At 42.7% G+C, this 12689-nt stretch overlaps 1 protein-coding gene across 1 annotated transcript in view; it reads left to right on the forward strand.

The window, feature by feature from the left end:
* Positions 1-48: 48 nt before the first annotated feature.
* LOC104532305 (YEATS domain-containing protein 2-like) overlaps positions 49-12689 on the forward strand; it is a gene marked incomplete at its 3' end in the record, with an annotated part of 22660 nt that continues 10019 nt past the window's right edge. Inside the window, exons 1-8 of the mRNA XM_010177484.2 lie at positions 49-148; positions 3194-3291; positions 3405-3497; positions 6968-7210; positions 8312-8427; positions 8707-8868; positions 10549-10660; positions 12273-12317. Coding sequence (XP_010175786.2) covers positions 49-148; positions 3194-3291; positions 3405-3497; positions 6968-7210; positions 8312-8427; positions 8707-8868; positions 10549-10660; positions 12273-12317 — 969 coding nt within the window. The remainder of the gene's footprint in view (positions 149-3193; positions 3292-3404; positions 3498-6967; positions 7211-8311; positions 8428-8706; positions 8869-10548; positions 10661-12272; positions 12318-12689) is intronic.

A 12689-nucleotide genomic window follows, 5' to 3' on the forward strand; every position in this document is an offset into this window, starting at 1 on the left:
TGACGTGAGTGCATTGATCTTCCCTCTCAGTGGAGCAGTGGAGGGAACATGTCTGGGATCAAGAGAGTGATCGCGGAGAAGGACCCTGACTATGAGGAGATCACCGTCACGCATCCCAGCAAGCGTCACAAAGCAGCCGAACAGTCAGGTAGGAGCTGTCTGACCGACGGGATCCCCCGGGTGGGTTAGACACGCTGTGGATGTGTCTGCTGTCGGCAAGGGCTGGGGTGGGAGCTGAGGGCAGAAGCGGAGCAAGGGAGCTAGTGATACCTCTGTAACGCCAAAGGCGTGATCGTCGTGCCGGGAGCATTCCTACCTGCCCGCTGAACCATAAGGTGTGAGGATGTGGAGTTTGCTGCACGATAGCAATTGGAGCATGAGCTGTCCAGGGCCCCAGCCGTGTACTTTGGTTCCTGTTGCTTGCTGAAGTATTTGCCAGTGCATCTTCCTAGCAGTTACCCATGCCAAGATGAGCTCCAACCTGTGCATCTCTTTTGCAGTTGAAAGATTGGAAGTTTGTTTCTGTTTTGGGGAGTACAGGTGACAGTACAGCACGGGGGGTTGAAGGAGAATTCCATGACCCTGTAGTGGGGGTAAAAGAAATACACAACCCTGCGGTAGGTAGACTGGCTCTTGGGAGGTGACAAATATTTGCAAGAGTAGGCAGATAAAGTGAAATAGAGCGGTGTAGAAGGAGTAAGTTAGGGAGAAGGAAGTGGCTTTGAGAGATGCAGGGCAGGAGGAAGAGCAACTATTTGACTGAAGGAAAGGTGGATAAAGAAGTGTAGTGGAGAGAGTAGCTGGATGAGTAGGTTTGCATTTGTCATGCTCAGATACGCTGCTTTGGGAACCAGCCTGTTGGTGGGGTGCCTGGGGCAGGTTGCAGTGGCCTCTGGACAAATGAGATTAGAGCTTCTTGCCCCTGGGACAGGGAGTAGGCTCATGATTTTTGGCATAGCCCAGCTTGTGAGAGCATGGTGATAAGAGCAGCTGATGAACAGGGAGGTGAGAAAACCAAAGCTGGCTGTGGGATCTGAAGAAGATCCAGGAACAGCACAGGATGCTGGAGCTGCCAGTTGGAGAGGGACAGCTGATGGCTTTGTGGGTGATGTTTTGGAGGACAGTGTACAGCAGGATGAGTCTGAGGAGGCTGAACTCTGGGTTGAATGTGTTATTGGGCAGGTCCTGTCTGCTAGGTCTGTTTGTGGCCCTGACAGTGGAGCTGTGCTGGAGCTGGCCATCGCAGAAGAGCATCAGCACCCCCAGCAGCTGCCTGCCCTGCCTGGCTGCCAGAAGTCACCACCTTCTGTGGTGGAGTGTCCTTGGGACTGCAGACAGGGTTTTAATCCGCTCCTGAATCAACTTTTTAGAAGGTCTTAATAATTAGCAGGCAAAGTGTCAAGGGCTTGGAGAACTGTTCTTGCCAAAGTCAACTTTCTGTTCCAGTGATTTCTCCGGGTTGCCTTCTTTCTTCTTCTTGAGGAAGATCTCCAACTTTCAATACAAGAATTCCTTCAGTATACAAGTTTCGCTATCATGATCTTAATTAGGGTCTGTGGTTGATGCTAAGCTGGGAAAAATATGAAAATAAAGTGTTCTTAAAAGCCTCTGTAGTATAACCACAAATCCTAAAGTGCTTTAATTGTCATAATGCTGGTGTTGCATGGCATCAGTCTTGGGAAGAGATACAGTTATCCCCGTCTGAACTGTACATCTCATACCTTAATCTGTTTAGGTTTATTTTAAGTGTAGCCTTACACGTGAATTTCTTAGGCATGGTGTTCATGACTGGAGGCAAATTATATCCCTCTGGTTTTTAATTTTGCATTACTCGTACAGATTCAAGCATAATTCTGTTTTAATGTAGGCTTGAACTATTTCTGATCCTAGGAAAAGAAAACATATATATATATGTGTGTGTGTGGGTATCTGGAAGTAAATAAAAATTTTTAGGATACTCCTGTTGCGTATAGAAGCATCAGTTGCCTTAATCCTGTTGTAGGTACCTGATCAGACAGTAAAATTACGTATGCTAGCTGGAACATACCAGCAAAGTTTTGATTTGCTTTTGATTTCTTTACTCTTTCTATAAACCTCTTTAAACAGATATGTACCCTGTAGTAAAACACACGCTTCCTCTGAAGCTCAAAACAAAAGTCTTGGGTGCTGTTGCCTCCTATTCCATGTAGAAACTATGTGAGATATTTTTCAGAGGAACCCAGGCTGTTTCTCTGAACTGCTTTGCAGTGGGGTCACTGTATTTCTGATGCAGGCTGGAGGACCTTTTCCAGCCTTTCTTCTAGAGATGCAAGTTCTGCTTTTCCAAATTCTTGCTTAGAACTTGATAAAAACAGATGTTGTTTGAATCTGCTTGATATAATGGAGGTGACTTAAAGGAAGGGCAATAAAGTCTGCGGTAGGTTTATAGCAAAAAAGAATTGTTCTTCCTGTGTTTATACACGTTCTAGAAAAACACAGTAAGATGCCAATTTAATTCTTAGCCGATAATTTGCTGTAAGGTATTTGCATAGTTTGAAATACTAAACTACATGCTTCCCACTGAGGTCAATAAACTCCTGCTGCAAGGCTAAAATTTTTTGACTGCTGTGTTGGAAGAGAATTTTGTAAGAGGTAAACTGGCTTTTGATAATTTAGTTTCCTTTGTGGGTAATAAAAAGCTTGTAGGCACTCCAGAGCAGGCTGCGCTTTGTGCCAGTGCTCAACATATAAAGTATTAGTTTGCCTTATTGCTGCATGATGTGGTGTAAATTTCCTGGATATCAGTCAGGCCAAAGCGAGCAGAAAACTGTACATTGTGTTCCAGCGTACTCCTGCGCAATCTGCGCTTGGCCATAGCACATTTGGGTTTTCCTTCTACTGTCTACAGCTTTTCTGAGACAGAAGTAAACAGACTGGTCCTGTTCTTCCCATCTTCTGTTATTTCTCATCTCAGACCTAAAAAGGAAAAAATAGCTCTCCATATAAGCCAGCTTTTAAAGATACATGTGGTTTTTGTTAAGACAAATTATTTTGCAGAAAAATTATCCTTCCTTTTTTTTCTGTGTGTGTGCTGTACTTCTTATCCCTTCACCTCTCACACCATAATGATTTCTGATCTTTGTTTTCAAATAGAGCCTCAAAAATAGAAATATAAATACTTCCTTCTTTATTTTGCATGTGTGGCCTTGTACAGCTCGAGATGTTGCTGTGCAGAAGATTGAGACAATTATAAAAGAACAGTTTGCCGTTGAAATGAAGAGTAAAGAACATGAAATTGAAGTTATAGATCAGGTATAAAGGTTTTATTCTTAAAAATAGATAAGATACTGGTGTACTGGGGGTTGGGGGGGCGGGGATTGCTGCAGTGGTTATCCATTACTATATGTTACCTCTTCTTTTTGTAGCGCCTGATTGAAGCAAGAAGGATGATGGATAAGCTGCGTGCCTGTATTGTGGCTAACTATTATGCATCTGCTGGTCTCCTTAAAGCTGGAGAGGTAAAAATTATTTTTGGAAAAATAAGACTTTAGGGAATATTTGTGAAGGAAGATGTGTAGTTTGCTGACTACTCAGCTGGTGCTTGGTTTTGAGATGTGATTTTCTGAAATAGTGCAATACAACCTGCAAATGGGGTGGCAGTGGGAGAGGAGGCCTGTGTGTCACCAGCTGGTCCTAAGGCCCTCACAAAGAGGAGTCTTCAAGGAGCAGTTGAGAAGTTCAGCGGCCCTTGGTTCTACTTTCTGAAATAGTCTGCTTTTTTTTTCTTTTTTAATCAGTTCTTGCATGAGAGCACTGTGCTTCTCACATACTGTACAATTTGTCCTTGCAAAGCTCTGAAAAGTGGGGAACACGTTTTTCCATTTCGCAGAGTGGAAGCAGATGGGTTTTGGAACTTCTCAGGGAGAAGAAATAAAGATTCTTTTGAGGCTCAGGCAGTGCTATGAAGTCATCTTCCCTTTACCCTGGCAGCCAGTCTGTTAATGGTTTGGTGAACAGACTGATGGCAGCAGTAAAGCAGGAGGTAAAGCCAGGAGATATCACAGAGAGGTTAAATATTCACAAGGAGATTAAGAAAACCCCAAACCTTATTAGTTTAAACCCCAGTTCTGAGCACTCTCTCCTTAACAGGCTTGGGCTGGTAATGTCAACAATGTTCATCACTCATGCAGGCTCCCAACCGACATGTAGTTCACTACCAGTGCAGGTATTTAGTTGCCATCCGTGTGAGCCAACACAAGCAGGACACAGGAACAACCACCAAAACCATGGATAAAATGCAAAAAGCAAATTTATTCTCTTTACCTCACGAACCCGGGGATCTCCGCAGCAGCACCCAGGGCACAGGCACGTAAGTGGGAACACAGGCACCGCGGAGCTTGGTCCTTGCTAGAGTGAGAGTGAGCGAGAGAGATTCCAAACCTGCTGCTTTTGCCTGTGTATATCAGGGATTTTTAGCAGGCAGTAGTTTTCCATTGTGCTTTGATCTTTCTCACAGCAGGGCAGGAATCCCAGGCATGTTCAGTGTGCCCCTGAGTGTATCCCAGGCCTGTGTTATCTAAAGGCAGGTATTCTGCTTGTCAAGCACCTAAGACTAAGCAGTGATCAGTAGTGTGACGTATGTGTTTTTTGACACCCCAGCTGCAAGTTGCTTGAGCGCATTTACAATCCTCCTCCCCAATCTTCCATTGTATTTCCACACCATCTTTTCAGTTCAGGGAGTTGATCTAATTTCCAGTAAAGATCTGAGCTGATTTTTGGAAGCTGTAGATGGGTGCTGCAAACCTGGATTTTACTCTAGTCCCACAAGAATTTGTCTTCCAAGCATTGGCTCGCACTGCTGCTTCTGGTTTTCCTGTTGTGGTTTCCAGAAGACTTGGAGTGGGGTAAAACAAAAACACCCAGCTTGTTTTTTCCCTCACTGAGCTGGAGTTGAGAACTGAAGTTGAAAAATATTATGGTAGTATTGGGAGGCTTGGAGATCCCTCTTCCCCCCTTGATTTTTGTGTAGGCGGCTGAAGAATGTGAGCTAGATTCTGATCTTTGAAAGTGTTTTTATCCAACCATCCCCTGTTCTTTACTTGTTCTGTCATGCAGGGTGTTTGTTTTTTGCTTGCTGATTTTCATGCTTGCCAGAAATAACAACTTTTGTAATTGTTTCAGAGTATTCACAAAACTTACCGGTGCACCCTCGCTTTGTTTAGTTTTCATGTGGTTTTTATGAGCTTATGGCTAGTGTAGCTGTGTTTTCAATTGCATTTTTAATTTTTTCTAAAAGTCCTGATGTGCATGCAGGCAATTTTGAAATTGTTACTGGTTTCAATTTTCTTTATTGTCTGTTTTTAATGTGTGTTTAATGTATGTTTGACTCGACTGTGAATGATAGTTTTGTTTCTGCTTCTGATAGAACGGGAGTCTTTGTAGTTTAATTCTGAACTTCTAGAAAGATGATTTGCAAATTCCTAACCTGCTCTCATATATATAAACAGTTCTTCAACCAAGCGCTGCTGGGTTTTGAGGCTTATGATTCCATATGATTACAGTTTATTATGTTTTCCCACAAATTAGTGGATGAGGTGCTGGTCATTTTACTTGACTAGAGGTAAAAAAAGGGTTTTTTTGGTCGTATTGTGTGTGTGTCCCTCCGCTGTTGGATATGTGGATATAATTCTCTTAAGTAGGTAACTGAGAGTTAGTAAGTGCTTCGCTCATGTACCTAGTAGAAAATTGGAAAGAAAATTCTCAAATGAACCTTTAAAGTCCAAGGTGAGACAGTGTTTAACTCCACTCCTGCTACCACCTCTCAAGGGCAGTTCTACTGCTCCATAGTGGTGCCAGTGTCTGTCACCATGCCAGCCCCTTCGTCATGTTGGCAAACTTTTGGATCAGGAAATTGATATGGATTAAAAATAACCCTGTAAAGGATTTAAAAAAACCCCAAACCAACAACAAACAAACAAACAAAACCAAATTTCAAATCACAGATTTTCTTTGTGACCTGCCCCCTCCCTGTGAATGTGCCAGCCTGAGAGATCTGGGTGGTTCAGGCAGGGAAGAAGAAAGACTCTTTCAGCTCATACTGCCTGCAAGAAAAGCTGTCAATGCAACTCTACTGTGAGTCTGTGGCTTCAGGAGCTGGAGTGAGCTTATCTGTCAGTGCTTTGCTGTTAGCAGAGGGGTGTTTCTGCTGACTTGATTCATCATCAGACCAAGGCAACAGGGAGGACTGGTGGCTGGGAGGAGAAGTGGCTGAGGGACACTTGCTTTGAGTGATGAGTGTTTTCCTTGCTACTTCTGAGGTTAAAAGCAAACACAGGAGGAAGAAAAAGGGCCTTTGTCATAGTAATGGGGGCGGGGAGAAGAAGATGTTTAAATGCTCCCCCACCCCATCCTCCCCCTTGCAGGTTTAGGCAGATCTAAGATTAGCTCCAAAATGTCCATTTTGAGGAAAGTTTGCAAGCATGCCTAAGCACATTATTCTTTATCCTCCGATAAGCTCTGGGAGCAGACAGGATGCTAATATGTGTAGCTTGCCTCATAGGCATTGACAAGACTGCCAGTTGGTATCAAAACTGAAGAGCCTGATGTATTTACATACCCTGCTTGCCTGCAGGAGTCGGGCAGCTGTGGCCTTTCTGTGTGTGGTAAAAGACCATAGGTGTCCATACAGAAAGGGAAGACGTTATTTTCAAAGGGACATTATAGGTGTTTGAGTGTGCTGTAGTCCTTTCCAAAACCAAGTGGGTTTCTGAGATCAAAAGGTCTAAAGGAATAGATTCAATTTGGGGTGCTGTTTCTTTAGAACTGTTTTAAGCTTATATCTTCTGTGGCGTATGTTTTTCCTGCAGGGCAGCTGGTTAAATATTTGTTCTTTCTTCATACATTGACTTTTTCTCTTCTGGCACAGCTTTGTTTTTATCTGGGCTTGCAGAGAAATAGTGACTGGGTCTGCCTGACCTCTTTGTTGCAGGGGACCAGGTCATGTGATGCCACAATTCTTAATCACCCTTCAATCAAGAAATTCTTGGAATCGCCCTCTAGATCCTCATCTCCAGCTAACCAGGGCTCAGACACTCCATCTGCCAACCACTCCGAGAGTGACTCGCTCTCTCAACACAATGACTTTCTCCTGGACAAAGACAATGGCAACTTGGACGCAGACGAGCAGCTGACAAACAGCCTGGACCAGAGACAGAGCAGAAATACGGGCCGGGTAAAGTAAAATTCAAGTGGTAGTCAAGTTGTTGGAGGTGTGTGCTCTGTCTGGACTCAGTGCTGGCACCAGGAGCTCTTCATGTTTTCACCTGCCTCGCTGAAGATCTGTTTCTCACCTCTCCAACCACTTACTCCTACTCTCTCAGCCTGGCTTTGCTGTAAGGCTAACTGAAGTGTACGTAACTTGGGTGACTCCTTTTAACTCAGTCTTGCCCAATAGAGAGGCTAGCCAGGCGACCGTGATAGCTGGTTCCTGTTAGCACAGGGGAAAGAGGTGTTTCACAGCTTGGTGGAGTACGCCCCAGGAAGCTGCAGCACCAACTCTGTTGTTCATGAGAGGATGGCAGTCCCTTATTCTCTGGACAGCCGTTTTATCCAGCAGAGTCGTAGAAAAGCCTCTCATTCCAGGCAAACGACAGTGCATCCTGCATTGGCACATTGTTTTAGCAGGGAGTCTTGCCCACTGATTAATAGCTGAGTTTGTGTTATGAGGTTGCTTAGGCTGGATTTATTATGCCCGAGTATTGCAATAGATTTGTAGGCTTATCTAGATGTCAGTGATGTGGTGTGGCTGACTGCTGTTCCTGTTGAGTTGGAGCTGAATTCTTTTCTCAAGCCCAGCCTCGATTCTTCACCATGAACCAATGCTGGAGTCCCTCAAAGCAACAGAGGCTGGAAATGAGAAAGATTTAGATTTTCAGGAGCCACTCATGGGAGATTTAACTTTGTTTCTGATTAGTGACCAACATGATGCCACTCTAGCAGTGCTTCATTTTTTTCAGATAGTGCAGTGGCAGTGCTTTTGAAACCCAAGCTGAAATCATGGCTCAGATCCGTGGTATGTCACGTAATGTACACTCAGTTAAGCCATGTAGTGTACACTTGGCTAGGTAGTATATCATTGTTGCATGCCTGAGTTGCTTAAATGTGCCTAGGTAGCAATTTAAGTATTTTTAGGGATGATTCATTGTTGGTCTCTCATTTAACTATGCAGATTTACTTTTTTTAACACCACCTTTTCTAGCGCCAAACAAAATGATCTTTAAGAGGAATGTTTGGTTTTTTGTTTGCCTTTTTTTTTTTCTTGCCCTACCCTCAGGACAGTTCGGGTGTTTCAAGCTCTCAAAAACCAGGACAACGAAATGCCGGACTGTCAAATGACGAAACTTCACGGCTTTATGTGAAGAAAACAATTGTGGTTGGCAACGTCTCCAAGTTAGTATCTGGAGCCTGCGGGATGGTTCTTTATTTCAGGATTAAATGGAATAGGAGGTTAAAATTAGGAGACAAATAAAATTGCTAGGCTGTCACAACATGAGATACTGCCCTTGAATAATCACTGTACCCAAGGCTGCCCTCCTCGAGTGTGTGCACGAGTGTTTTTGTGGGAGGAACAGGTGTTGTAGTAGTTGTTGGTTTATTTTTATATATACTTTTTGTGGTATTTATCTATTTGATATTTTTATCTTGTGTTTGTTTTAAATTTTTTGCCAGGTACATTCCCCCTGACAAGAGAGAAGAAAATGATCAGTCAACCCATAAGTGGATGGTGTATGTCCGAGGCTCTCGGAGAGAACCCAGCATAAATCATTTTGTCAAGAAAGTTTGGTTCTTTCTCCATCCCAGTTACAAACCTAATGACTTGGTAGAAGTGAGGTAATAAGGAATTATCCTAGTCACTATTTTAGTCTTTGTGCTTGCCAGGCTTACAGTGTCAAGTTTCTTAGGAAGCTGGCAACTTCTTTTCCTGGTTTAGTATTCCTTATCTCTCTTTAACCTCTGGCTTGGCTTGACTTACTTCAGAATAATAGTAAAAATAAATTAGTTTTTATGTAGCAAATGTGCCAAACAGTTGTTTTGTTTGTTTTGTTGTTTTTTTTTTAATTTCCTACTGAGAAAAAGCACTCTGTTGTTGTATTTCATGTCATTCATGTGAATCTGTGCATCTCCTGTGTGTGTTACACTGTCTGCTTACAGATTAGACTTCTGTTGCTTAAAAGATATGTTTTCTACCTCCTGTCCATTCCAGTGTGGAAAAGAAACAGGAGTCTCAGAAAGCTGCTTTGCTCATAGTTTTAATGATACATGTGCATTTGAGCAAGAAATTGTATCCCTCTCCCAAATATTTCTCCACTGTGGCATTGGTTTCATGCTTCAAGTAATTTCCCATTAGTGTAATGGTGCTGGTGCTACAGAAACAGGGCAGCTTCTCTGTCCTCTCCCAAGTGTGTATTTGAAGCTGTGACCCTAATGAGATGAGAAGGGTCAGTTCTCTGTTGACTGCTGCGGGGAAATGCCCTGTCAGTCTTTCATTCTTACTTTTTTTGGACAAGACAGTGGGAGGATGCCTTCAAACTACTTTGTGTCTTCCCAAATAAATTATTCTCCATGAGACATTCAGCTGCCTCCTGGAGGAGGTGGGGAGACTGCCTAGGTACAGAATGGCAACATAATTCAGGCAAAATGAAACTACTGAAAGGTAACTCCAGAAAGACTTACCTGAGATAAGTGTTGGTGTGGCTCAGTAATGTTTCTGAGAAGGTAACCTTGAGCAGGATGAAAGTAAACTCCTTTGTATTTCTTGCATAACATACTAAATTACACTTAACTGCTGTCTTTCTGTGCCTTTCTCAGTTTCCAGTATCTGATATCGGTGCTGTTTGTCTCCAGTTTTAATGCCATCTGGTTAATTGATGTCACACAGTCCCAGTCATCTTAGTGAACGTTAATGTTCTGGACTAAAAATAGCCTTTAAACCTCTTGTGGTTTTTTTCATTGCAAAACTACATTTGGGATTTACAGTAACAACAAGCTGAAATACAAAGTAATGGTAAATGTTAGAAATAAATACAGCTTCTTTTTCACCTTGGAGAATGGCAGTGGTTAGCTTTTCCTTGTCTTGGAGTTACTTGAAGCATGTGCCTTCTTGCTACTAGGTAGGGAATAGCAGAAAATGATTGCAAAATGCTGCATTGAAAACTCACCTTGCAGCTGTGCCCTAGGAGCTGACTTGAAGGGGTTTTTTCAGACAAGCATTTGACATTACACAGCCTTTTTTTTTTTTTTCCTTTAAAAGTCTCGTTTCCCATGTTCTCTCATCCAGCAATGTTTTACCATTTTCTTCCCTGTCCCCTTGTGCAAAATAAAAGCGTGTTTTCAGCTATCCAAAGCCATAAAATTCTCATTTCTGTGATTGCATTCTCTCTGTGGGGAATAGCAGGCCTGAAGATAGATTTCGTTGACAGCTAGAAAAGCAGTCTTTGGCTTTCTGAAAAAGAGGTAGGTGAATGCTGTACCACTTCTGCATCCAAAATATGAATCACCATTTGTTTCCAGAGAACCTCCGTTTCACCTGACCAGGAGAGGCTGGGGAGAATTTCCCGTGAGAGTCCAGATACACTTCAAGGATAGCCAGAACAAGAGGATTGATATCATACACAATTTGAAGGTATTTGAACAAAATATTTGAGAGAAAGGCAATTAAATGAGTTCTCCTGCCTAATCTTAGGAGACGTTCCTCTTGTGTCTGTGCTTCTGCCTTTCTGTTGTGTGCATGTCTTCCTGGTTATTTGCACATGAATAACTGAGCTGGAGAATCAAAAAAGATGCAGGAAAAGCCTTTTACCTTGGCCATATTGGAGTCGATGCAGTAGCCAGGGAGCCCAGCCTTGTAGAAGCTGGAACTGGTTCTGCTCAGAGCAGCAAAGCGTTTACCTGTTTGAAATTTTTATCATGCTCTCTTTGGCTTTAACTCAACAGGGTGCTGCAGGGCTATCTTTCTGTTGGTAAAGTGATTGGTGTATGTGTTCTGTTCTTCAGCACTTGCAGGTATCAGCTAGAGATTATCTCTGTTGTTAGAGTGGGCAGGGAGGGGCCGAGATTCCCTGTTTTTTCCTTCTTGGTTTTAAAGAGAGCCTTCCTTTTCACCTCATTCACCTGTCCTGTGGCGCTCAATAGGATTTATAGTATGCAGCAGTCCTGGAAAACTAGGCTGTTGCTCTTGTGTTCCTTTTAATTAGTAGTCCCTAGCGTTAGGGGAATTAAGTCCTGGGCTGGTTATTCCCTGTTTCTTTGAGCAGCATGATTAGTTTTATTTAAACTCTGTCTGCATTAATGAATTTCATGTTCATGTAGATACCTCATTGCAGCCCCAAGTACAGACAGTAGACAGGGCTGGAAATGTTCCCCTGGAACTTAGGGACATTATTGTAGATGATGTATAAAATATATTTGGAGAGGTATAACTTGAGGAGAAATTGGTAATTGTATGATAGACATTGTGCAGCAAAGGAAGCCCAGCCTAGAGCAGAAAACTGAGACAGTTTTCTGGCACACAAGAACTCAAATCAGCAGATCTTTGCTGCTCACACAATGAGCCTGTGGCTGCTGTGAGGTGATAGGAGTGAGCTGAGCCCTCCTCTGGGGCTGGCAGCTTGTCTGCCCCTGAGCTCCAGGGCATCATGAGCCTGTCAAACCCAGCTTCTCTCTATAAATATCTTAATAGATGCCTCTGGGATTGTCTGCCTCTTTATCAGCTGATATTCAGTGTGAACAGTTATTTAATTAAAAGTTATAGTTTACACATAGCCTTTGTGCTGATCAGTTTAAATATCTGGGGTTTTTTTCCTCTTTATTGTACTTATATTGACATCAGGAGTAAAAAAGGACACTCCTCAAAGCTGAATAGCTACAGTTCTTGTCATGGGTCTCAGAATGGTCACAGTATCTGTCATACCAGTTGCATCTCTGGTTGCAGGGGTTTCAGTGACCACAGTGTCTGTGCTTGCTCTTAGACTGAAATAATATTTCCCTGACAATCTAATTTCCTTTAACTTTCTTGCTCATTTCTACTTTAGTGTGGGCTTTGGGTTGTGGTTGGCTTTTTTTGCAGAAGAGAGTAGTGAGCACACAGATTTCTAACCCTGTGCCTTCAAAGAAGTGGGTGCACTGCTGGTCGACTTACATAGTTTCAACTTCTTGCAAACAAATTTTATTGTAAATTCTAGCTAATATATTGCTTTGCCTTGGTTAATATAAATATATTGTATTGTTTTACCCAGTTGGACAGGACCTACACAGGCCTGCAGACACTTGGCGCAGAAACGGTGAGTCAGCGGGTCATGGGATGGATGTTGTACTTTGATTCCCTTAAGGATGTTTAAAAAGAAAAAGAAGAAGATGCACAGGACTGAGTGCAGAGTCAGACCCAACTGATTTCACAGTTTCTGGAATGTAGATTTTGCTGTCTTGTTAAATGACACCTTGTCACTATTCATGACAACAGTAATTTTTTTCCCCTTTCTAGTTCAGGGGAGATTGTTTACAGCTCTTTCGTGAAGAACTTAACTTGTACTACAGTTTTAATTTTTATTTCTTTGTGGAGCTTCTGGTACCAAATGTCTTGATTTGCATTCTGATGTGCTGCAGGTCTCACACATAACAAATTTAAGTTAAAAGGATCACCCAACTATCCTGCT

The sequence above is a fragment of the Antrostomus carolinensis genome, unplaced genomic scaffold (assembly GCF_000700745.2).
Source record: "Antrostomus carolinensis isolate BGI_N321 unplaced genomic scaffold, ASM70074v2 scaffold28771, whole genome shotgun sequence".
NCBI classification, from domain to species: domain Eukaryota; kingdom Metazoa; phylum Chordata; class Aves; order Caprimulgiformes; family Caprimulgidae; genus Antrostomus; species Antrostomus carolinensis.